General features: G+C 37.6%; 2 protein-coding genes and 1 non-coding gene across 5 annotated transcripts in view; 1 reads left to right on the top strand and 2 right to left on the bottom strand.

Moving 5' to 3' along the window:
• ELF1 (E74 like ETS transcription factor 1) overlaps window positions 1-2,208 on the bottom strand; it is a 110,755-nt gene extending 108,547 nt beyond the window's left edge. Inside the window, exon 1 of the mRNA XM_030311797.1 lies at window positions 1,679-2,208. The gene's annotated coding sequence lies outside the window, so the exon portion shown is untranslated. The remainder of the gene's footprint in view (window positions 1-1,678) is intronic.
• TRNAE-UUC lies at window positions 1,577-1,648 on the bottom strand. Its single transcript has one exon. It is a non-coding gene; the product is annotated as a tRNA-Glu (tRNA).
• A 99-nt stretch (window positions 2,209-2,307) lies between the features above and the next one.
• Window positions 2,308-26,934, top strand: part of WBP4 (WW domain binding protein 4) — a 67,227-nt gene continuing 42,600 nt past the window's right edge. For 2 of the 3 annotated variants that reach the window (XM_030311823.1, XM_030311832.1), the window contains exons 1-9: window positions 2,308-2,502; window positions 3,446-3,518; window positions 5,643-5,705; window positions 5,795-5,918; window positions 9,293-9,460; window positions 12,923-12,969; window positions 13,442-13,517; window positions 15,382-15,575; window positions 20,801-20,961. In XM_030311823.1, the coding sequence (XP_030167683.1) occupies window positions 2,501-2,502; window positions 3,446-3,518; window positions 5,643-5,705; window positions 5,795-5,918; window positions 9,293-9,460; window positions 12,923-12,969; window positions 13,442-13,517; window positions 15,382-15,575; window positions 20,801-20,961 (908 nt within the window). In that variant the 5' untranslated portion in view covers window positions 2,308-2,500. Of the gene's footprint in view, window positions 2,503-3,445; window positions 3,519-5,642; window positions 5,706-5,794; window positions 5,919-9,292; window positions 9,461-12,922; window positions 12,970-13,441; window positions 13,518-15,381; window positions 15,576-20,800; window positions 20,962-21,188; window positions 21,227-26,934 lie in introns of those variants that run through there. The other variant, XM_030311830.1, reaches the window with a different exon arrangement.

The following is a 26,934-nucleotide window of genomic DNA, read 5'->3' as shown; positions in this document are numbered from 1 at the left end:
GATATGTATTATCAAGAATTTATGGCTGTAAACCCAGAGTACAGAGAAGGTTAAAGATCCACAAAAAGTCAATCGCAAGCTAATGACAGGAGCCAAAACACAATTACATTCAGTGTTGTACCCACAACTTACACCAACGTCAACAACAGTAACTTTCAAAAGCATGTGATGGTGCTTGGTGTAAACATTTGAATTAAAAAACATATAAAATACTTCTAGTTCTGGGAGTTTATTTACAATATAAAAGTGATTAATCCTTAATCATGCGGATCACGTTAACAGATTGTTTCAAAACTCATTGTGCCGGCAAAATATTGTTTGGGAATGCGCACACTAACCACCCAATCATCTGCTCTTAGTAATGGCACTGACCAGAAACCCATCCACAAGAGCCACTTTTTCCTTCTCTATTTGTTCCCAGAAGCCCAATGGACTAAACATTATAGCTCACCCCCTTTTCTAATCTCAGCTTGCATTTAAGATAACGCTTTTGTTTCATTTACAGCTCACATGCTGCTGACACAGCTGCCCCTTCTTTGTAATAAACACAGGGCTTCTATACTTAAAAATACAGTGAAACTTTGTTGGAACATCCCCTCCCCAGTCTTCAGCCAATTTTCTCTCTTCCAAGCCCCACCTCCACCCCAAGATTTTCTATCAGAGGCGCTCAAAACGTTAGACCCTTTGGAAAGTTAAATTTCTTCTTGAAAGGCATCTCATCGTAGTGGTGTTTTTTTTTTCCTCCGCAACATGTGCGCGCGCGCGCTTTAAAGCGGGGTTGCGCGGGGGGGGGGACGCGCAATCCCTTCCCCAGAGGCCTTCCCAGGCAGAGACAGGCACTCGAGCCTGTGGCTCTGGAGTCCACGGTACTTTTCTGAGCTGCGACCAGCGCCCCCGAGGTCAAGCTGGGACGAGCTGGCCGCTGCGGGAGAGCCGGGTGGACACGCGGCCGGTCGGGCGGTGACGGGCAGCTGCGCGGACGGGAAAGCGCGCCCGCGGGCACCGAAGCACGCCAGACCGCCTCGCCGCCGCGTGCCCCGCGACAGGAGGCTTTGTGCCGGGGGCCGAGGGGGGGGGGGTTCCCGTGAACAACAGCCGGCGGAATGAGAACGAGGACTCCGAAAGGGGCGCGGGCTCGCGGCGGGCAGGGGACGAACACGCCCCCGCGTCGCCTGGGACCGTCGGAAAACTGCGGACGCGGAGGGTGTGGGCCCCAGGGGGGCGCTGGGAGGAGATAAAGCAAGGCCAGAGTTAATCATCACCTCCCCAGCGTCTGGGAAAGCACGACTCGGGGCGAAGGAGCGGGCGGGCAGCCCCTGGGAAAGTGAAACTCCTTCCTCGCGGCTCAGCCCCGCCAGCCAGAGAAGGGAAGCGAAGGGACCCTGAGCGCACTCGCTCCTCCAGCCAGCCCGGCGCAGCACGGGTCACGGAGTCGCTAACAACTACACTAATTCTCGTTTTTCACAAACTCATCATGAGAAGGAGACAAGTAGAAAGCCAGAGCTACTGAAAATAAAATAAGTGAGATCCCTCATTCGGTTTAAAAAAAAAAAAAAAAAAAAAAAAAGCTACGACATTCCCATACCGGGAGTCGAACCCGGGCCGCCTGGGTGAAAACCAGGAATCCTAACCGCTAGACCATATGGGAAGTGCTGATAGGGACACTGCCGTGACTCACCTGACAGACGCAGGCGCTACCGCTACCGCTGCCTCTGCTCCACTTGCCCGCGCCGCCGCTCCCCGCTGTCGCCTTTGCGCCGCTGGAGCCGCCGCCGCCGCCGCTGCCCACGCGCTCTCGGAGCGAAGAAACTAGCACAGCCCGTGCGCGCGGGCGTCGCGGGGGCGGGGCGGGGCCACTCCGCCGCCTCCGGAAAGTTCTGAGGCAAAGCCCAGCAACTCGCGGCCCCGAAACCAGCTGTTTCACCTTTCTTTTTTTAACTCCGCCAACGGCCCCCAGCCTACAGGTCCGGGTTGCTCCACTGGTCAAAGGGCGTGCGGACTAGTTGGCAAAGTTGAGGGCGGCGACGTCTCGGGGAACAGCTGTTTGCGCTCGGGGCGGAGGCGGCGCGCGAGCTCCTTGGCCACGAGCCAGCGAGCCTAGAAGAAGGGTGGAGGTTCTGGATCCCAGGGGAAGAGAGAGAGTGAAGTCGGGATGATTCGGGAACTCGAGGCGTGAGGTTCCCGTCCTTCGGCTCAGGTCCCGTCGCGCTTTCACCCTTTCTCGGTGACCTCAACCCCTTTATACCGACCCCACCTCTCAGGATCCTGGAGTACCGCCCCTGTAGGGGGAGGGGAAGAGGAGGAGATTTCGAACGCGGATTGAGTCGCCTGGGCACCCGTAGTTGGGAACCGTGGAACACTGGTCCCGGGGAAAGAGGGAGGTGTCCGGGCTTGGAGGCTCGGGTGGGCCTCGCGGCGGGCCGGGCCTCACCTCGCCCCGCGCGGGGAACACGAGCTCGAGCCGGACCCGGGGGCGGCGCGCGGAGCTGCTGGTCCAGTCATGTGAGTCGGGTCTCAGGCTCTAAACAACGAAGTGTTGTTTCTCTGGGCGGCCCTTTCCCCGCGGGTCTCGCACTCCACCACCATCCCTCCCCACCTCCTCCTTTCGGCTGGAGGCGTGACGGAGGTGTTCTTAACTCGCTCGGGACTGTCACCCGACAGGCCGGGCCGGTTCTCTGGGCGGGTAGAAATGCTACCCTGCGGAGCGCCTTGGGGGCCTGAAGCACGGGCTTGGGGAGGAGGCTGGCGGCCAGTTGGGGTTAGACTGCCTCCCGGGAAGCAGCCGGGTGCTCACTTGCACTGTTGGGGGTCGCTAGCACCCTGTTCGATGCGTAGCACTTGAACGTGGGGTGTTGTGAAACTTTAGGGTTGGACTTCGGCCACGGCTGCCCTCCTCCGCCTGGTAGAAACAGCCAGTCTTGGCTAGCGTGCTGACTTTTTTTTAAGTCTTGCCGGCTGAGAGGTCTCGGCTTTTCCAACTCTCTCTTGCCCTGAGGCTCGAGAACAAATTGTATTAACTGATAGTCTCGGAGGAACCAGTCTCTCACCTGAGGAGTCTTGTTCTTTGCTCTTTTAATGGAAAGGACTTGATTTAAAGCAAACTTTGAGTTTTTTCGGGCCTCCCATTACAACAGCTTCCCAAAATGCCAGAAAGACGTAAAGAAGATAAATCTTTTCCAAGATGTTTCTTATTTCTCATGGCAAATGAAAAAAAAAAAAAACTTTTTTAAAACAGTTTTATGTAAGGGAGTTTTAAATCCGGTGCAGACTTTTTTCCTTTTTACTGGCAACAATTTCGACTAACTGCTGCAGTGAGATAAATAATAAAATAAGACAACATTCAGTAACAGGGGCTTATGATTGAAACTCTAAGAAAATGTAAAACATGCACAATTTTACATTTTTATATTATAAATAACCTTAGACTTGTTTTTACCTTTTTCAGGGCAGACTACTGGAAGTCGCAACCAAAGAAATTCTGTGATTACTGCAAGTGTTGGATAGCGGACAATAGGCCTGTATGATAATTACACTATAAGAGAATCTAATAATATTTTATTCACGTGTTCCTTTTTGTCTAAACTCAGCATTTACAAAGTACCTTCATATATATTGCTCTTGATTTTTCAAAGTTGAAGGATTTCTGTTGTCTTTTCATTTCTTGTAGGAGAGCTGTGAGCTTCCTTCTTTTTCATCAGCTTAAATTTGATTATATAGTAAGCCAAATTATTTCTCTATGGTCCTTCAGTGACATTCAGGAAATGGACGTTGAGTGGGTAATCTCATCCGTGTTTAGCCACACGATGTTTGTAATACTATCTGTAATACTATCTACTATCGTGTACAAAGAAACATAAAAGGACAAAGCCCTTAATGTGTAAAAAGGAGCAATTATTGTAGTTTATCTTGTATCTTTTCTATTCTAATTAAATATATTTGCAGAATTTTATAGCTATAAATGGTTACATTTTAAAGAATATCATTACCTCTTTCATGGGATATGAAAATAGCTTTGTTAAGCACTTTACTACCATATCTCTTAATCTAGATTAAGCTTTTAAGACATGAAACAAAAGCATCACTGATTTCCCCCCCTTCAAATACATGTCATAGCAATATGTATGTAGTACGTAAATACCAGTGTATCTTTGAAATATATATTCATCTCGTTTTTACTTGAGAGAGTTGCATGCACAAAAAAATAGTAGTCCCATCTTTAGTAGTGTTGTATTTCTTTGGTAGATATTTATTATTGTCTACAAGGAGTTTGGGGATGTTTTTCTTCAGGGTTTTGTCTGGGTATTTGGTCTTTTGAGTAGTTGCTGAAGTTTTCAACTATCCTGTTTAACTTAGGCCTTCCTTACACATGAATGCCAGAAATTTTGAAATCTATGCATGTTACTGGTAGTTTCTCTTCTCTTCAGCTATCCAAGCAGTTCAATGAATTTTAGGAGTCACAAAGGGTAAATAATCCATTCTAGGATGTCTTTCTTATCCTTGGATTGTTAATATACATTGATTTGCCCTTTAATTAGAAGCAAAATTAATGTCTTTTGAATGGGCCTTTAATATTCTTTGTGTGGTATAATTTAGGAAAACCAGTATATGAAAAACAGAAGATGAACATTTGTTTTACAGTGTTACCATTTAAAGAGGAATTCACTTTAGTGAATTGTAGAAAATTTACCCAAACTTCCTTACTGTATACAACCAGACATTTGTAATTTAGGGAGCATTCCTGCTGTTTTAAATAGGTAATAACATTCACTCACTCCACTGTCCCATCCAGTTACCATCATTCTTTGTAGGTTGCCACTTTTTTCATTTTCTTGTCTAATTTTTCCATTGTTTCTGTATGTATATAGAGGCTTCTATTCCAACGTACATAAAATGTAGGATACTATATACACTATCCTTCATAGTTTAGTGTGGTTTTTGTTTGTTAGTTAGTTTTTTTCATTGAACAGTAGATCCTGGAGCTTTCTCCATAGAGGGAGCTTTATTCTTTATGCCAGCAGCCAAATTTTGGTAGATAGTGCCAAATTGTCTTTCACAGGAGTTTTACATTTTGTATCATTACCACATTCTATAAAAGTATTTGTTTACAATTTAGGAGGAATCCTTTACTGTCTACTTTTCTCCCAATTTGGAGGAATAAGGTTCTAAGGATTATTGTTTATTCTCTATGTCCCTTGCCTAATGTGGCAAATAGAGCAGTACAAATTCTAGGGACTTAACTGGTTTTGACTTTTTATGTTGAGAGGTGTTTCTTGAAGTTTTTTTTCCACTCCTCTTTTGGCTTCCTGTTTTGTTTGAGCCCTCATTACAATCATATTCACTGGATTAGTCATCAAGGGTATCTTGTATTTTTCTTCATTGATATGGTCATCATAGTTTATTTTAAGCACCAAAGAAAACCTGGTCAGAGGGTATGATAATAAATAACATGGTTCAGTTCCCTAGCATCATTTGATAAAAAAAGGTCTCATTTGCTTTAAAATTATTCTTCTTTTTCCTGTCAATCATTTTTTATTTCAATCTTGTTATGTTACATTCCCAAATTTACTGTTACTTATTTAGTATGAACATTATGATATTTTACGTAGCTTTCCTTTGCATTTTCTCTTTTATTCATTTTCAAGAGTGTTGAATTTCACGAAAGAGGAAAGAATCATAAGGAAAATGTGGCAAAGAGGATCAGTGAGGTAATTTAGTTTATTTCTTTCTTTGCTAATTTTTCTGTGTAAATATCAGTACTTCACCTGGCTTTCACTTTTATATGTGTCTTCCATAGATTAAACAGAAAAGCCTGGATAAGGCAAAGGAAGAAGAAAAGGCATCAAAGGAGTTTGCCGCAATGGAGGCAGCTGCCCTGAAAGCCTACCAAGAGGATTTGAAAAGACTTGGCTTAGAGTCAGGTAAAAAAGCAGCCAGCATGTTTTAAAACTAACATCAGAGGTCATGCTAAGTGAGCTTTTATTGTTTCCATAAAGAGGTTATACACTCAGGGTATATGCTTAGTGCTTTTCCTATGCATCATAGCTGTATTTAGACTGTGGGACTTTACTCCTGCACTTTGTTTTACTTTAAAGCTTCATCTTTTAACACCTTCATTCACAACCATACCATTTTGGTAGTTAGCTAGTTCCTAGTTCTGTTTTAGATCAGTGTTCATTTCAGAGACAATTGAGTGTTTTAGGTATTTGGCTAAAAGGAACTATTCATTAAAAAATAGGCCTTTCATTATACCCACTATTCACTTTATCCATATGGTCAAAACTATAAATTATGTTTGTTTATGTAGTTGAGTTATAATGAATTAGCCTTTTGTGGACAAATTTACTGATTTTACCACTAGAAGGTAGATAATCTTTTTAATTGGATAAATTTGACATGTATAAGTTTAAGGTATGCAGGTGTTATTCTGATACATTTATATATAATGTGATTGCTGCTTTAGCAGTATTTATCACATTACCTAATGACAGTATTTGTTGTCTATATTCATTATACTGTGTATTAAATCTCTATGGCTTATATACTTACTACTTCTTGCCAGTTTGTACCCTTAAACAATATCAGCCTTAACCCTTCCGATCCCCTATTCCCTGGTAACAACAATTTTGCTTTCTGGTTTTTAGGAGTTTGACTTTTTTTAGATTCTACTTATAGGTGATATCATACAGTATGCTTGTCTTTTCTTTGACTTGTCTCATGTATTAGCACATTATGCTCAGGGTCCATCCATGTTGTTGCAAATGACAGGATATCCTCCTTTCCCGTGCCTGCATAGTATTCCATTATATATATGTACTACATCTTTTTTGTCCATTCATCTGTTGATGGGCATTTAGGTATGGCCATACTTTGGCTCTTGTGAGTAATGCTGCAGTAAGTGTGGGAGTGCATGTATCTTTTTGAAATCCTATTTACATTTCCTTTGGATATATACCCAGAAGTGGAACTGGTGGGTCAGATCATAGATCTATTTTTATTTTTTTGAGGAACCTCCATATGTTCTCCATAGTGGTTAGACCAGTTTACATATAATTCTTATATAAGGATACCTTTTTTTACCACATAGTCACCAAGAAGGTAAATAATCTGAAGGTTTGAGGAGAACTCAGTTCCAGGTAAAAGGCATTTATTTAAGTACAGTGTATGTATCTTGTTGATGAATTTAGGCTTTAACTCGGGAACATTTCTGTCAGCATTTCTTCCATGACAAATCCACTGTCCTTAAACCAGGCAGATAAGCAGTCCCAGTTGTTGATCTTGCATAATAGTTGAGATAGTCAACCTGGAATGGTATTGTTCATTCTCTGAAAACTTCTTTCCGTGAAGTTTTTAAGCAGAATAAGAAGTTAATTGGCATTGCCCTCATCAGATAAGGACAGTTGTAACCAGACTTTGAAAATATTATCCTAGGGGCACCTGGGTGGCTCAGTCGGTTGAGCATCCAACTCTTGGTTTAGGCTCAGGTCATGATCTCACAGTTCGCGGGTTCAAGCCCCACATCGGGCTGCATGGAGCCTGTTTAGGATTCTCTCTCTCTCCCTCTACCTATCCCTCCCCAACTCATGCTGTCTCTCTCAAAATAAATAAAAAGAAAAAAAACTTAAAAAAAAATACATGTGTTAAAAATATTAACCTAGACATTGTTAATTAAAAGGAAGGGGTCGGGGCTGTATTTCCAATAAAGGATAAAACTGTATGTTTAAAGGAGAAAAAGGATGAAGGTGTTCCTGCAGAATTAAAGAGGAGTAGTTGAAAATTGATCTCACCAATTACATGGATTGGGAAGTTTTGTTATGCTGCCCTGCGAGCAAATAAATCTTAGCATTTTGTATTTAAATGTGTTTAAATAGAATTTTTTCTATTAAATATTTTTCATAGCCTTGTTTGCCTAAATAGGGTATACATTTCTCTAAAAGTATAATAATGCAGTACAAAGAAAAAAGAGTTTTAAAAACTAACTTCTTTTAAGATTTTCCCAAACATCTTTAGAATTTTCTTTCTTAAGTTATACTCCAAATTTTATGTTACAGTTTTTTGGAGGTTGTCTCATTTTTTCCTTCAATGATATGTCAAGTACTTCTTTTCCTTTGAACAATTAAGGATGTACATCATTTTTAGTGGCTACAGAGTGGTTAGGAGCACAGGCTTTGGAATCCACCAGAATTGCCATTTGCTAGCTATACAACCTTTGATTTTCATAAAAACTAAATAATGTAATGGTATAAACTGTTTATTATAGACCATTTGTAGCAAGTGTTTAATAAAGGGTATAAAATGCCATAAAAGTGGGATTTCTCTTCCTAACCTTTAGGTTGCTTAGAGTTTTCACTGTTAGAAAGAATGCTTCAGTGAGCACCCGTATGCAAGCATGTTTTCACATTTATTTTTGTAGGTTTAAGCTCTAGAGGTAAGACTGCAGAATTGAAGTATAAATATATTTTATATGTTGATAGCTGATACCAAGCTGTCTCCAGAAATGTTGGGCTAATTTATACTTTTGTAGAAATAACTTATTAAGTTATTTGGTAATAACTGGCTAATGTTTTTACAAAAAATTAAAGCCATTAAAACTACTCTTATCCCACCCATGTAAATACCTAATGGATTAGATTAACTGTATTTGATTATTCTTTTCAGTACTTACTGATCTAATGCAGAAGAAAATTACATTTATTTATGTTTCTTTGAATATTGGTGAATGTATGTATTGTCTTGATTATCTTTGTACTTTTTGTCCATCTTCTGTTAGAATGTTGGATTTGTTTATAAGGGATCTTTGCTATGAACATTAACCCTGTGTCATATTTGTTGTAAATGTTTATTATTTGTCTTTCTTTTTTTTTTAATCTTAACTCCATTATAATTAACATAGTATATTCTTTTATTTAATTTTTGCTATACAGAATATTTGGATTCATATCTAGTTAAGTTTAACATTATTTTACTTCATGTTTTTTTTTTCATGTGTTTCTTTGATGTGAAAGATTAATATCAAGACATGGGAGGGACCATGGATTGGGGAATAGCTTTACTTTTTTCCAAGTAATTAACCAGAGTAAGTTTTAATATCTGGTAGAAGAGCTTCCCCTTAGCATTTCTCTTTTATAATTATGGGTATTTGTACATATTTGGTTTTCCAGATGAGCTTTATAATAACCTATGAAGTTCCCAAAAGAATCTTCTTGTCAAGCTTTTGATTGAAATAACAGTATTGTCTTATACCAGAAAAAAAGGTTGCATTGGTACTTCACCTTTCTTATGTCTTTTTCTTTAGAAATTTCAGAGCCAAGCATATCACCAGTAGCAAGTACTGTCCCGCCAACCTCTGCATCAAATCAGCAGAAGGAAAAGAAGAAGAGGAAAAAAGACCCTTCAAAGGGAAGATGGGTAGAAGGCATAACCTCTGAGGGTTACCATTACTATTATGATCTCATCACAGGAGGTAGGTCATTTAGGCATAGAAACAGTAAGGAATAATAACTGACAGTTAATTTTGTGTTAATATTAGCACATTTAAGCAGTAGAAGAGTGTAGCTTTACATCTTTGCCACAATAGTAAAAAAGTTATGTGCCCTTTAAATACCCTTTTTGGGGCACCTCGGTGGCTCAGTTGGTTAAGTATCTGACTCTTGATTTCGGTTTAGTTCGTGATCTCATGGTTCCCGAGATTGAGTCTGGCAAGCTTTTTGGGATTCTCTCTCTCCCTCTTTCTTTGTCCCTTTCCTGCTCACTCCCCCCTGCTCCTCCCCCCCTCACATAAATGAATAAATAAATAAGTATACAAATAAGTATATAGTTATATATGTATATATATTATCCTCTTAGAATGACTTAACATCATACTTCATTAAAGCCTTAAGAATGGATTCCTTACAAATAAGTTAAAACTATATTTTTCTCAAAACTTTCCAAAACTATGAACTAAATGGAAATAAAATAAAACATTTTACATAGAGGTAAGGCGTTTCAGATCCACTTTGCAAATTGCAGGGGTTCTTAAAATACTCTGTCAGAAAGATTTTTCTATCCAAAAGTGGACTGGGAACCAGAAGCCATTTTCTTTTTTTATGTAGCTGTCTTGATTACCTAGTAAAGAACTACCCCCTCCACCCCAGATTAATGCTTTGGGTATCACTTTCTAATAAAATACATAATGGTATTTTCAAGTGAGAATATCAAAAACATTTTTTTGTTTTCCTTTAAAACTAAATGTATTGGGGATTTTTGTTCCATATAAATTCTGAGATAAATACATTTTTTTGTACATTTATGAAGCATCTTACTCTCAGAAACATAAAATTTAAGGTTAGAAATAAGCATGATAAAAGGAGGAATTTTAAAGTGTTACAGTATAGAGATATAAGTAAGATTATAAAGGAACTCAGAATAGTGAGGTATTAATTGTGATTATGTGGATCTGACAGATCATCACAGAAATTGCTTTTGAGCTGATCTGTAAGATGAGAGGATCAAGGGGGCCCTGGGTGGCTCAGGCAGTTAAGTATCTGACTTGGGCTCAGGTCATGATCTCACAGTTTGTGAGTTCGAGCCTTGCATCAGGCTCTCTGCTGTCAGCAGCAGAGCTGGCTTTGGGTCTCTGTCTCCCTCTGTCTGTCTCTCATCCACATGTGCACACACATTCTCTCTCTCTCAAAAATAAATAAATATTAAAAAAAAAAACAAACAGATGAGAGCATCAGGAATGATGTCTTATTCACTATTTGCATCCCTAGCACCAAACCCAGGGCCTAGCATGGTACAGACAGTTTATAGATATTGATTGAAAAAAGATTATATACTAGGTTGCTATAAGGGTAAAGCAAGCTTTCTAAACAGGTGTGATATGAAGCTTTAAAAAGTTTGAAAGTTTAGGGAATAGTCATCTGGTGGAGGTAAAACACACAGTTCTTTGAAGATGTCCTAGCAGAAGAAAGAGGCTGGAAAAATAGATTGGTGCCATATCATGGAGGATTAGGAGGATAATGCTGCCATTTACTGAGGTATGAAAGAAGGAAAGCCAGAAAAAAGTTAAGTAAGAATGATCAGAAAGGAAATGAGATCAGAGTTAACCATGAAGAAAACCTTGGGTTACAAGTATTATTGTAATTGTTATGATTTTTTTAGAATCACAGTATTGGACTACATAGGAATAGTATTAATCACTCACCGTTTGCGCTGAGCCTTAAGAGAAGTGCATGTGAGATAGTTCAGCAGTGAACCATGATTGTATGCTAGAGATCATCAGTCTTGCTCAAATTTACATTGAAACTACTAATTATGTGTTCCTTCTAAATCCTATTGTCTGCTTCCTTTGTCTGCCATCCTACTGTATATACTCTTGTTCTCAGCAAGACCCTTGAACAACACAGGTATTAGGGGCACTGAAAATCTCCTTATAACTTTTTTTAAACTACAGCTGACATGCAATGTTATATTAGTTTCAGATGTACAAAACAGTGATTTGACAGTTCTGTACATTAACCGATGCTCTCCACAAGTGTAGTCAGCATACAGCATTATTGCAGTATTATTGGCTGTATTCCCTTTGCTGTACTTTTCTTCATCTCTATGGCTTATTTATTTTATAACTGGAACTCTGAACCTGTTAATCCCCTTCACTTGTTTTATCTATCCTCCTTCTCCCCCCTTCTGTAACCACCAGTACTCAGTATTTAAGAGTCTGATTTGTTTTGTTGTTTTTTTTAGACTACACATGTAAATGAAATTATATGGTATTTGTCTTTCTCTGTCTGACCTACTTCACTTAGCATAATATTCTCTAGGTTCATCCATGCTGTCACAAATGGCAAAATTTTATTTTATTTTTTTTATGGCGAAGTAATATTCCATTGTGTGTGTGTGTGCATGTGTGTGTGAGAGAGAGAGAGTTGTGAGAGAGCTATGTATCTCACATTTTTATCCATTCATCTATCAGTGAACACTTAGGTTGCTTCTATATCCTGGCTATTATAAATAAATGCTGCAATAAACATAGGGTACATATATCTTTTCGAGTTACTGTTTCATTTTCTTTGGATATATGTCTGTAGTGGAATTACAGGATCATAGGGTATTTTATAACTTTTGACTCCCCAAAAACTTAACTACTAATAGCCTATTGTTGACTGGAAGCCTTATGGATAACACAGTCAATTGACACATATTTTGTGTATGTGTTGTATACTGTATTCTTACAGTAATACCTTTTTCTTAATTTTTTCATTTCTAAACTACATGGTTCATCTAATTTTTTCAAATTGTCACAAATCTCTAAAAAACTTTCTCAGTTTATTTATTGAAAAAAATTTGCTTATAAGTGGACCCATGCAGTTCAAACTCCTGTTGTTCAAGGGTCACCTGTACTTATTTTTTCCTGCATCCTTCATCTTGTTCCTCTTCTGAGTCCTTCTTTTTGTCCCTCAGTTTCCCCTCCCCAGGATGTTAAACTGCCATCTCATACCTTCAAAACTTACCAAGCCTGGGGTGCCTGCCTGGCTCAGTCTGAAGACCATGTGACTCTTGATCTCTGGGTTGTGAATTCAAGCCCCAAACTGGGTGTAGAGATTACTAACAAAAAAATAAATAAATAACTTAAAAACTTTTCAAGCCTGAATTCCGTGAAGTCTTTAGGAGAAGTCCTACCTGGCTCTAATAATTCCTTTGAAAGTACCAGTAATTTCTAATCCTTCATTCAGTTCTTCCTTCTTGGTTAAATATTATTCACATGTGTTCTATACAGTATTACTGGGATATATGTTCTTTTTATTTTTCAATTATATTTTTAATTATAGATCTGCAGTGTCCTGTACACATTGAATATCTTGTAAATTTTTGCCAAATTTTTTGAAGTTTTTCTTCTTTTTAAGCGAAAAAATTTTGTAAATGCAATATATTTTGCTTTAAGCATCCCAGTGGGAGAGACCTGAAGGATTTCAAGGAAACTTAAAAAAGGTAACTGAAGCACATTGATAGTGTCTTTGCTTTACTCTTTAAACTGATTGGTTCCTGGGGTTTTTATAGAGTTATCGTAAGCTAATTTTCTTCCAAATAAGCCCTTTCTACACACTTTGTTCCTTTATTTCTTTAATTCTTTTGTGAGAAGGCTGGGTGGAAGAAGAAAAGTGGTATCTACCTAAAAACTCCATGTAGGGCAAATATCAGTTTGGTTGACAGTCAGTTGCCATTCAGATGTCCCTACCCGTCTGCAAAGAATTGTTCCTGGCTTTCAGAGGTGAGATAGTCTCTCCCTGAGAGTTGGCTCAGTAGTAACACAAACCAAGCTTCCTGACCATAGTCAGTACTGTCACCCCTAACTCCTGGTGTCAAGAGAAAAGGAAAGGTAGTTGACTCTGCCTTAGTTATTTAACATAGTAAAACTACATCATTGTCTTCAGTTTATGCTTTTTTTTTCCCCTCCCAATAGACAGCAGGGAAGACTGTTTGGGTAGAAGGTTTAAGCGAAGATGGTTATACCTACTATTATAATACAGAAACAGGAGGTAAGTATTACCTTTGATTATTCTAACTATATAGAATTGTACTTGAAACTGCTTAGTAGCCTGCTGATAAAGGGAACTTGGGGGTTTTAGTATAGTGATAAACATGTTTCTATAGCAAGTATGTATTACTTTTTGTTGTTTGAAAACAATACAATAGAAAAGCAGAAAGATTCTCATTTATAATATACTGTACTGCTTATTATTCTCAATTGATAACCCCATTCACAAATTTTAAAAATCATTTTTACTTTCACTGCCATTATTGATTTTTATTGTGACAGTTATAGGAGTATGATCATTAACTTGGAAGGTACCTTAGAAATCATGTAATTCAACTTGCCTTTTTTCCTTTTCTAAAAATCAAAACAAGCTATTTTAGCAGTGGCTGAGATTGTCAAATTTTCATTTTTACTAATTGAATAACATTTTGGTTAATATGAATATAAAATATAACTACTGTTACCTAGTTATTATGTAGGTTTTTCAAATTAAGATTTTATCTAATTTAATTTTATAAAATGGGTTATCAAGTAATTGTATTTAATTTCTACTATAATTAAATTTACCAGGATGTGTATAGTATCAATATAACTTTAGGAGACTTTATTAATTAAATTTCTACTATCGAAAACCCTCTACATACCATTAAATCTTTTAGGGGGAAGAGGCCTTCTTAGCCTCCAAGTAGATACCTAGCCTGCCCAGTGATAGTAATCATTCTGTCTCAGTAAGATTGCAGTACTGAGTCTTTCTAAAGATAAAATAATATAGTGATACAGCTAGAGAGTTGGATCTGAGTTTAATGCATAGCTTCTTCCCTTAGCAGCTATATGATTGTGGGCAAGTCACTAAACCTATAGCTGCTCTTATGTAAAGTAGAAGTGATTATATGTACTGTCTTTGGTCATGAGGGTCAAGTATCTATAGTTCTCAGAACAGTACCTGATACATAGTAGGTGCTTAAGTTATTTACTTCCTGAAAGTTTTTTTATTTATGTGAAATATAGATACGGAAATAATGTTTTTATTGTTGGAAAGCATCTTTTTTTTTTTTTTTTGGTAAGATTTTATTTTTAAGTAATCTCTACACCCAACATGGGGCTCAAACTAACTCATAATCCCCAGATCAAGAGTTGCACACTCCACCAACTGAGCCAGCCAGGTGCCCCGGAAACCATCCTCTTTAATAAGAGACAAATTGATTTGCCCTCAAACAGTTCCAGTTTATGTCTAGATGAGTATAATTATTAATAGAGCCCCTTTCACTCTTAAAAACTGTCTCAGTTGGGCAGTAAATCTTAGAATCCCTTTTCCTTTTATTAAATGAAAAATAGAGAATAACTGCAAGATAATTAGAAATGCTATCATTTCTAGACCACTGGATGGCAGTAGAATTCAGTGGAGATTATTTTTTTCCTAGTATAAAAATGACAAATTATATTCATTCAGATCTTCACTGTATGATTTCACTTTGTGAGAATCCCAGGAAATCTTTGTGATAAATAAAGATTTATAAACTCTAGGAAATCTGATATGTGTTCAATATCACATATTGGTGTAAGTTATGAGAGTCTTTAGAAGGTATTGCCCAATTCTTAGGTCTCTTTCCTTTGGGGCTGTAGTTATACATCTAGAGAATCCAGATTGAAATCAGCTTCTAAAAGGTATTTTAAGTTATCTTCTTAAATGAATGATGGTGGGAAATAGATGCAATGTTGTTATTTAATACTATATTGTAAAAAAAAAAAAAAAAAGGTTAAAAAAAGTGATGTATTTTAAGTGATAGGGAATGTTATATCGGGAGTTATTTCTGAATAGAATTGGTAATAAGTAAATAACACGACTATTAAAATGTGTTGAATAGAATCCAGATGGGAAAAACCTGATGATTTCATTCCACATTCTGGCGACCTGCTTTCTAGTAAAGTCAATGAAAAGTCACTTGATACCCTAGAAGAGTCCAAATCATCAGATTCTCATAGTGATTCTGATGGGGAGCAGGAAGCAGAAAAAGGAGAAGCCTCTACAGAAACACAAAAGCCAAAAATAAAGTTTAAGGTAGGTTCTTGTTTTATTCTTTACAAAACTGTAACAATTTAAAGCCTGACAGACTTACCTAGTTTTCTGGTGGAAGATAGAAATAAAACCAAGACATGTATTTTTAGCAAATGGATAGATGGTTATTACCATTTATTAGTATCCGTTTGGTAGCAAGACAATCAGTTAATTGTCCTCATTAACTGTCCTCTCCTCATTAGGAGTTAGACCGCCTAAGTTTGAAATATCTCTAACATCCAGAGAGCTGTCTGAACATACAAGGTTGAGTATCTAGGCTAGAACTACTAATTTGAGTATTATCAGCTTACTAGTAGTAATTTAAATCTCAGATTGGGTGAGATAACCTAGGAAAATGATTTTGGGTAACATTAAACGTTTCAGTGACTGGCAGGGAAAGAGGAGCCCACAATGAAAAGAGTGGCTAGAAAGTTATACAGAGAAGCAAAATCTAATATCCAAGAAGCCAAAGGAATAGAGAACATCAAGGATTAATTAGGTCTAGGAAAAGAAAAACGTCCATTGAATTTTACAATAAAGAAGGCCTTAAGCCCTTCCTGCAGTTTTACCAGAGTTTGGGGTGGTGGAACTCAGGTTGTATTGTACAGCTGAAACTAGTATTATACTATATATTAACTAACTGGAATTTGAATAAAAATTAAAAAAAAAAAGATTTTAGAGGAAGGACAACTGTTTCACGGTGTATATGTGGTTTGGATATGAAATGAAAAGTAGAAATTAGTTGACAGGCTGATGGCTGCACATTGACTCTTAATCATGAGAGGTTTATGGTGGTGATGTGTTAAGAGGGACTCCACAAAGGAGATAGAAAGGGGGTACCAACAAGGGTAGGCAGGCTGGTCGTGGAGCAAGGAATAAACTCATTTTCGGTAAGAAGATAAGGTTTTCCTTTAAGAAGTAGGACTATGGATGAGTTGGTATCAGGGAAGAAATTGAGAGTCATACCCTTTTAGCCTTAGTTTACTCATTCATAAAGAAATTAAGATTGCTTGCTGAGAGTGAGGAGCTTTTTTTTAAATTTTTTTTTTCAACGTTTATTTATTTTTGGGACAGAGAGAGACAGAGCATGAACGGGGGAGGGGCAGAGAGAGGGAGACACAGAATCGGAAACAGGCTCCAGGCTCTGAGCCATCAGCCCAGAGCCCGATGCGGGGCTCGAACTCACGGACCGCGAGATCGTGACCTGGCTGAAGTCGGACGCTTAACCGACTGCGCCACCCAGGCGCCCCGAGAGTGAGGAGCTTTGAAGAGTTTGACAACACTAATGGATTGAAACAGTCACTCAGCTGGGGTGTGAGACGAATTGAACCAAGTAATAGGATTCACAGGTGGTACTGAGTCCCCAGCCATAGCCGGAAAGTAAAATCAGTCATTTCTGTAGTATTGTTAGTCCTCCTTTTGTGATCTTTCCAGCAGGAGCTCAGGTGGCAAGGCAAAAATGACACATAGCATTGATTCATAGTTGACATTACTGACCTGAGAAGTGAAGAAAATTCAGTGATGCTGGAGAGAGGGTATTTTGAGACCACATATAGGATCTCATCATAGTTTTGATTTGTATTTCCATGATGATGAGTGATGCTGAGCATCTTTTCATGTGTCTATTGGCCATCTGGATGTCTTCTTTGCAAAAATATCTGTTCATGTCTTCTGCCCATTTTTTCAATTATTTATTTGTTTTTTGGATGTTTGTATAAGTTCTTTATGTATTTTAGATATTAACCATTTATGGGATGTGTCATCTTCAAATATTTTCTGCCATTAAGTAGGTTACCTTTTAGTTTTGTTGATTTTTGCTTTGCTATGCAGAAACTATTTATTTTGATATAGTCCCAGTAGTTTATTTTTGCTATTTTTTCCCTTCCCTCAGGAGATATATCTAGAAAATGTTGCTACAGCCCATATCAGAAACATTACCACCTATGTTCTTTTCTAGGATTTTTATGGTTTTAGGTCTCACATTTAGGCTTTTAATCCATTTTGAATTTTTTTGTGTGTATGGTTTAAGAAAATGGTCCAGTTTCATTTTTTTGCATGTAGCTGACCGGTTTTCCCAACACCATTTATTGTAAAGTCTTTTTCCCATTGTATAGTCTTTCCTGCTTTGTCAAAGATTAATTGACCATATAATTGTGGGTTCATTTCCGGCTTTTCTGTTTTGTTCCGTGGATCCAAGTGTCTATTTCTGTGCCAGTACCATACTCTTTTGATCACTACAGCTTTGTAATACAACTTGAAGTCTGTGATTTTTTTTTTTCCCCTGTTAGTAACACTTGACATACCAATGATTGGATAAGTCTGTGTTGAAATTTTTTAGGTCCTATACAATAGACAATCATGGGAACAAAGATATTTAAGGGTGCAGGCAAAAATATATATTTCTAAAATGATTCCCTGTGGACATGGAGCTCTGTAATGAAGGATGTAAAATAAAATCTGTCAGCATCACTGATCATCAGGGAAATGCAAATAAAAAGTATAAGGAGCGGGGCACCTGGGTGACTCAGTCAGTTGAGTGTCCCACTTTGGCTCAGGTCATGATCTTGTAGTTCACGAGTTCGAGCCCTGCATCAGGCTCTGTGCTGACAGCTTGGAGCCTGGAGCCTACTTTGGATTCTGTTGTCTCCCTGTCTCTCTGCCCCTCCCCCACTTACACTCTGTCTCTCTCTCTCTCAAACATAAACAAACATTAAACAAAAAAATTTTTTTAAATAAAAAGTACAAGGAGATACCACTTCACAGCTCCCAGAATAGCTAAAATCAAAAACAATAAACAGGTGTTGGCAAGGATGTAGAGAAAAAGGAACCCCCTCACACTGTTGTTAGGAATGCAAACTGGTGGAGTCATTGTGGAAAACAGTACGGAGGTTCCTCAAAAAAATTAAAAATAGAACTACCCTAGGATCCAGTAATCACACTACTGGGTATTTATCCAAAAAATACACAAACTCAGAGGGTTACATGCACCTGTATGTTTATTACAACATTATTTACAATAGCCAAACTATGGAAGCACCCCAAGTGCTCATGGATAAAGAAGATGTGTATATATAGTGTATATATACACAGTGGAATATTATTTGGCCATAAAAAAGGAGTGAAATCTTGCCATTTGCGAAGAAATGGATGGAGCTAGAAAGTGTAATGGTAAGCAAAATAAGTCAGTCACAGGAAGACGAATGCTATATTATTTCATTTGTATGTAGAATTTAAGAACGCAAATGGGCAAAGGAAAAAAAGACAAACCAGGAAACTGAACCTTAACTATAGAGAAAAAGCTGATAGTTACCAGAGGGAAGGTGGGTGGGGGGATGGATAGTTTATAGGGATTAAAGAATACACTTCCAATGTTTTATTTATTTATTTTTTTTTCAACGTTTATTTATTTTTGGGACAGAGAGAGACAGAGCATGAACGGGGGAGGGGCAGAGAGAGAGGGAGACACAGAATCGGAAACAGGCTCCAGGCTCTGAGCCCTCAGCCCAGAGCCTGACACGGGGCTCGAACTCCCGGACCGCGAGATCGTGACCTGGCTGAAGTCGGACGCTTAACCGACTGCGCCACCCAGGTGCCCCACACTTCCAATGTTTTAAAGAATGATCAAAAATAAATAAAATGATTCACTATGGATGTGGATCTCTGTAATGATGAGGTCAGCAAACTAAGGACATAAAGAGAAGTTAAGGCATTAGAGATGGTAATGAGGTTATAGACAGGAGGTAAGGAAGGGAGGAAGCCAGAAGAATAACTTACTGTAGTTAGAAGGGGGGACTTTTAGAGTTTAAAATTTCACAAGTGGGACATTTTTGAGTGATGACATAATTCAAATTAAAAAGGAACATAGATGTGAGGATTTACTATTTGAATACTACCTATGTACTAGGCGCTATGTATGATGGAAAATATATAACGTTAGGTGACTGAAATATAGCGAAAGGCACAGTCCTTGATTTTGGGGCTCACAAAACAGGCTAGGGAATTTTTAAGGTCCAAAATGATGAGTTGAATAGAAAGAACATGGTAGAAAACAACAACAAAAAATATGGTAAAGACATCAGTGTATATGGGATAGTGGCCAAAGGTCATTAGCTCATGTAAGGAAGCATGGAAGACAACTCTATAGGAGGTGATATACGCTCCAGAGGAGGAGGCATTTATTACATTGCATTAGAATCAAAGCATAAATTATGATCTCTAAAAATCTGTTATTAAAAAGAAGTCAGAGCTTGGAAACAGTGAAGAGAATGCTAAAAGCAGATGCTGCTTCCTATCTTTATGATGGAACAGCATGAGGGAATGAGTTAATATCCACTTAAAGAATTACAGAACAGTGTCCTAGGATCACCACACATGGTTGTGCATTTTGAAAAGAGGCTGAAATCTAGTGCATGGTCCCTTTGCCAAACTGGATCATAGGGCTTTGTTATTCCAGATGAAGGGGTGCCATAAGAATACCAACCCTAGCCAGGGGCTCCCATAGGACCTGCTTCTCCCTCAAGGGTGTGTCTTTTCTCATTTCATAGTTAGCAGTTATTGACTCCACTGAGGCTTTGGCACTGTCCTCAATGTAAAGACAGATTTCAGTTAAGACTGATAGGTTGAGGGAGTTCTTTACAAAGACAATGAGTATAGAAAGGTTTAATGACATGGCATTAAACTCAGAAAAGGTACAGTGTAAGGGGAGATGACTGTAGAAATTGTAAGTAAGGAGAGAAGGCAGAAAAGAGTATTAAAAAGGCCAGTGTATGTCTTTAATGGTGGAATGTTAATACAATTGTTTTTAAAAGCCAGCCTTAGTAGCACCTGTGCGGCTCAGTTGTTTGAGTGTCCAGCTCTTAGTTTTGGCTCAGATCATGATCTCACAATTAGTGAGTTCGAGCCCCGAGTCAGTGCTTGGGATTCTCTGTCTCCTTCTCTCTCTGCCCCTCCCTGACTCGCTCTGTCTCTGTCTCTCTCAAAATAAATAACCTTTAAATAAATATATGCATACATACATATATACATAACAGCCTTGACCATGATGTCTTATCATTTTAGACATAATAAAAAACCTAATCAAGCATTAAAATTCTTTTATGTATATTTGTTGTTATGTGCAAATTAAAAATACTGAGGTAATGTACTATTTAAATCAATAATAAGACTATGTTAAAGAAATTGCATCCTTATAATTTTGCTTAAAATATGTTTTTTCTTTGGCATTTCAGGAAAAAAATAAAAGTAGTGACAAAGGAACTGAACCAGAAACACAGAAAGAAAAAACTACCCAAGAGCAAAATTCATCAGGTCCAAATGAAAAATCCAAAGCTCCTAAAAAATCAAACCCATATGGAGAATGGCAAGAAATTAAACAAGAAGTTGAGTCTCAGTAAGTACCTGAAACTTAACCCACTCTTCCTACAAATTGTATTGTATATCTCAGTACTTCTTTCCATACATTTCAGTAACTCATTTCAAGGATAAGGTGCTCTTGGAAAGTGTGGCTCATTTCTTTCATTTCTAGAATGGTTTTATTTCTTCTAAGTATTCTTAAATATTTTAAAATGTAAACTGTGGTTATTTAAAAAAAAATTTTTTTTAATGTTTATTTTTGAGACAGAGAGACAGAGCATGAACGGGGGAGGGTCAGAGAGAGGGAGACACAGAATCTGAAGCAGGCTCCAGGCTCAAGCTGTCAGCACAGAGCCTGACATGGGGCTCGAACTCACAGACTGTGAGATCATGACCTGAGCCGAAGTTGGATGCTTAACCGACTGAGCCACCCAGGCGACCCAAAAATGTGGTTATTTTAAAAAGTAAGCTAATGATTGGGTTTTTTAATAGAGATGCCAATATATGTTTATTTTAATTCCAGTATAGTCAACATACAGTGTTATATTTGTTTCAGGTATACAATATAGTGATTTAATGATTCTGTATATTACTTAGTCCAGGCTAATGATTATTTTGACTCCTACCCAAACATAGCATTTCTTTTTTTTTTTTTTTGAATGTTAAATATTTTGTAGTTTCATTGAGTTTAATTGAATCGGAGTACAAAACTTATGCATATTAATTTGTAGCTCATTAACATATTATGTACATATTACAAACAAAACCATTCTAGACAATACTGGGTTTCCAAAGAATTTTTTTTTATATATTTTTTAAATTTAAATTTTAGTTTTTTAATTTACATCCATATTAATTAGCATATACTGCAACAGTGATTTCAGGAGTAGATTCCTTAATGCCCCTTACCCACTTAGCCCATCCCCCCTCCCACAACCCCTCCAGTAACCCTCTGTTCTCCATATTTAAGAGTCTCTTACTTCTTGTCCCCCTCCCTGTTTTTATATTATTTTTGCTTCCCTTCACCTGTTTTGTATCTTAAAGTCCTCATATGAGTGAAGTCATATGATATGTGTCTTTCTCTGACTAATTTCGCTTAGCATAATATCCTCTAGTTCCATCCACGTAGTTGAAAATGGCAAGATTTCATTCTTTTTGATTGCTGAGTAATACTCCATTGTATATATACATATACCACATCTTCTTCATCCATTCATCCATTGATGGACATTTGGGCTCTTTCCATATTTTGGCTATTGTTGACAGTGCTGCTATAAACATTGGGGTGCATGTGTCCCTTCAAAACAGCATCCCTGTATTCCTCAGATAAATACCTACTAGTGCAATTGCTAGATCGTAGGGTAGTTCTATTTTTAAGTTTTTGAAAAACCTCCATACTATTTTCCAGAGTGGCTGCACCAGTTTGCATTCCCACCAGCAGTGCAAAAGAGATCCTCTCTCTCCACCTGCTCGCCAACATCTGTTGTTGCCAGAGTTCTTAATGTTAGCCATTCTGACAGGTGTGAGGTAGTATCTCATTGTGGTTTTGTGTTTCCCTGATGATGAGTGATGTTGAGCATTTTGTCATGTGTTGGTTGGCCATCTGGATGTCTTCTTTGGAGAAGTGTCTATTCATGTCTTTTGCCCATTTCTTCACTGGATTATTTGTTTTTTGGTGTTGAGTTTGATAAGTTCTTTATAGATTTTGGATACTAACCCTTTATCTGATATGTCATTTGCAAATATCTTCTCCCATTCCATCAATTGCCTTTTAGTTTTGCTGATTGTTTCCTTCGCTGTGCAGCTTTTTCTTTTGATGACATCCCAATAGTTCATTTTTGCCATAGCATTTCTTGTGACCACAGATTCAGACACTAACTCGTACCATTTATATATGAACATTGTCACACTCACCATCCTTATTCTGTCAGAGAAACAAATACCTGCATATTTAATGAAGGCTTCCATAGATCTGAAGAGCAGAAAAAAAGCTTATTTTGTTACTGTCTTGAAAATAGTTTATTGCAGTTCAGCAAAGTTTTAAAGCCAGTATTCAAGAAACAGAACAGTTTTATCAATTAAACCAGTATCAAGGTAGGGATGTTACCTGATTTGTATTACTAGGTTTGTATTACTAGCTCACATGTTTAAATTAATGTCTTGAGAGTATTTACACAATAAAAGGAAGACTTCACTCCCAGCTCCACAAATTAGTGTTTCTTAAATGTTTAAATCTTCAGGTGAATAAAAAAAAGTACGAGTTAGCAGTTTTTCTTCAGAATATTAATGCTTTGAGATGACAGTTTAGATGACTACTCTGTGGATACTTTTACAGTGAAATTATTTATAGTTAAAACTGTACTTTAATGAAAAGATTGTATTTTTTCATAAGATAGAGTAACACAAGTTTTGGCCAGCTTTGTACCGATGGTTTGACTTACGATTTTTCAACTTTAAGATGGTGCAAAAGCAATAGGCATTCAATAGAAACCACACTTCAAATTTTGAACTTTTTCCTCGGCCTAGCAGTACCCTGCCATACAATACTCTGTACACTGTCAGGCACCCATGCAATCATGAGGGTAAACAGCCAGTATACTTAGAACCATTCTGTTTTTCACCATCAGTATGGTATTCAATTAATTATATGAGATATTCAATACTTTATATAAAATAGGCTTTGTGGTGAATGATTTTCCCCAATTTAGGCTACTGTACATGTTCTGAGCTCATTTAAGGTAGGCAAGGTTATGATGTTAAGTAGACTAGGTGTACTAAATGCATTTTCAGTTTACATATTTTCCATTTACAGTGGATTTATCAGGGCACATAACCCCATCATAAGGGAAGATCTATATGCAATTCTAATAAAAATTAATTCTGTAGGGGGCACCTAGGGTGGCTCAGTCAGTTAAGCGTCCAACTCTTGATTTTGGCTCAGGCATGATCTCACGGTTCATGAATTCAAGCCCTGCATTGGGCTGTGTGTTGACAATGCAGAGCCTGCTTGAAATTGTCTCTCTCCCTCTCTCTCTATCCCTTCCCTGCTCCCACGCTCTCTCTACTTCAAATAAATGAACTTTGAAAAAACAATTAATTTTGTAGGGATAACATACCATAGTATAGATTAGAACTGCTGTCAAAATGTTACTATTGTTATGAGAGTTTAGGTTGTATTTGTTACTGTGATAATAGATAAAATGCGGTTCAATGCAGCATACTGCCAAGCACCATGATAAGCATACTGACTGTATATACTGAAATTGCAGAAATAACAGGCTGCATTACTTCAGCCCCTGAATGATTTTTTAAGTGACTTACAATAGGAAAGTGGTCTTACTATACCAACATTTCTTAAAGTTAAGATTTCTTGAAATTCGACTATTTGGTTTTCTGTGTGGTAAGTGTACTGTATGTAAAACCATGCTTGTTAAATTTTAACATTGTCAGTCATTTTAACATGTGATGGATTATGTCTGACTTCGCAAGTAGATAAGCGTAATTTCTTAAGAGGTTCCCCCCTAAAAATAACCAATATATTTTGATTATGGAAAATTTTTGAAATTGAAGAAAAGTTTAAGAATAACTGTTTAGTTACCCAGAGATAATAGTAACATTTTGGAGTATCTTCCTCAGCTTTTATCTTTTTCCCTACTTAGTATTGTATTATTAATATCCTTGTACTTTGTTAAAATTTTGTAAATGTTATTTTTTTTTAAGTTTATGTATTTATTTTGAGTCGGGAGGGTCAGAGAGGAGAAAGAGAATCCCAAGCAGGGTTCACACTCCCAGCATGGAGCCCAGTGCGGAGCTTGAACCCACGAACTGTGAGATCATAACTTGAGCTGAAACCAAGATTTGGATGCTCAACCAACTGAACCACCCAGGCGCCCCTATGAGTGTTATTTTTAACTGCTATATAATATTAATCTTCTAAGATGTGCTTTCATTTTACTCAGCCATTCCCTGTTAGGCAGTTAGATTGTTTTTGCACATTTTGTTGTCATAACATTCTGATTACTGTATAGATATATCACTCTGTACACATTCCTGACAATTTCTAGAAATGGAATACCTGTTGAAAGGATGTGAACATGTTGAAAATCTTGATTCATAGTGGCCAATTACTTTCCAGAAAGAGCATACCAATCTATACTCCATCAGCAGTTTCTGAAAATGTCTGTCCCATTGGACCCTTTCAGCATTAGCTATTTCTAAATTTTTAAGTATTTTCTATTCAGCAAAAAATATCTCATTTTAGTTTTCTTTGATTTACTCATATAAATTTTTTTCGTATATTAGTGTTTCGTATTTACTCTTCTGTAAATTATTGGTAGTCCTTGTAAATTTTTACATTGAATTATTAGTCTTATTTCTGTAAGTTCCTTTTGTAGTACAGATGCTAACCATTGATTAGTTGTAGGTATTGTGGATTTTCCACATCTCTAGTTTGACTGTTAATTGTGTTTATAATGGTTTTAGATGTGCACAATTTCATCAGGTTTAACTAGTCCAATTGTTTTTCCTTTTGTGATCTATTTTATTGATGTCATTTTCCATCCAGAAGTCAAATATGTACTTGTATTTCCTTCTGGTTTGTGTGGTCTGTCAACTATTTAATGCATCATATGAGATGAGATTCTAAAGTAGTTATTTATCCTACCTGCCCAACTAGTTTTGCCAGTACCATTCTTCCCCAGTTTTATGTACCATTCTTTCCCCCACTTTTTTAAGTGACACTTATTTTTTAATCTTGTCTTTTTTTTAAGTTTATTTATTTTGAAAGAGAGGGCACACGCACAAGTGGGGGCAGAGCATAGAGAGAGAGGGAGAGAGAGAATCCCAAGCAGGCTCCACACTGGCAGTGCAGAGCGTGAGGCAGGACTTGAACTCACAAATCCACGAGATCATGACCTGAGCCGAAGTTGTATACTTAACAGATGCTTAACTGACTGAGCCACCCATACGCCCCTAGTCTTGTGTTTAATTCTCAAGTTTACCAGTTTGTTTCTAGCTGCTTTTTTTGTTCCATTAGCCTGTCTATTCTTGTGATAGTACTGTAAAGATGTCATTATTGTAATTTAATTATATGCTTTTATACGATATGTTCTGACATCTGGTGATATGTCTTTTATTTTTTTAAATTTTCTTAAGTAGTTCCTTCCTGTTTTTCTTTTTTTTTTTTTTTTTTTTTTTAATATTTATTTATTTTTGAGAGTCAGAGACAGAGCGTGAGCATGGGAGGGGCAGAGAGAGGGGGAGACACAGAATCTGAAGCAGGCTCCAGGCTGTTGAGTTGTCAGCACAGAGCCTGATGCGGGGCTTGAACTCACAAACTGCGAGACCATGACCTGAGCTGAAGTCGGACACCCAACCGGCTGAGCCACCCAGGCGCCCCATCCTGTTTTGTTTTTCTTTTTATTCTTTTCCAGACAAATTAAATCCTTTTGTAAATGTTCAACAGCTACAATCTAATTTTAGTCAAAATGATTGAAATTATATTTTACTTGTTGAATTTGATTTTTAAAAAATTGACGTTTTCAGTATTTTATGTTTTCACCCAAAAATGTCGCATATCTGTTTTTACTCAAGTCATCAGGTATGATTCTCTACACAACTTTTGTAGCTGCCTCTTTGTGAGTCTCATACTTGCATTCTTGAATATAGGCAGGTAGCCATTTAGTCTACCTTAGTTCACTTCTGCACCCAAAAAAGTAAAAACAGTGCCTGGCACATAGTAAATGCTTAGTAAATGTTAAGTATGTAAATTTTTACATGTTTTGCTTTTTTTTAAATTGTGGATTTAACCCATGTTTTCTACTATTTTTTTAACCAGTAATTATAGTATGAAGAAGCTTGAGTCCAATTGTGGTGCTGAATTATTTTATTATTTATAAAACTTATTTTTTTGAATCTTGGGTTTTTCATGAAGAAATTTGTCTGCAAATATTTTGTAATCCTTTTTCTGCTGATTTTACTTCCCATTTATTTCATGTTCTCTTTTAGTTAG

Source organism: Lynx canadensis, chromosome A1 (genome assembly GCF_007474595.2).
Source record: "Lynx canadensis isolate LIC74 chromosome A1, mLynCan4.pri.v2, whole genome shotgun sequence".
NCBI lineage: Eukaryota > Metazoa > Chordata > Mammalia > Carnivora > Felidae > Lynx > Lynx canadensis.
This window is presented reverse-complemented; position numbering and strand designations above follow the sequence as displayed.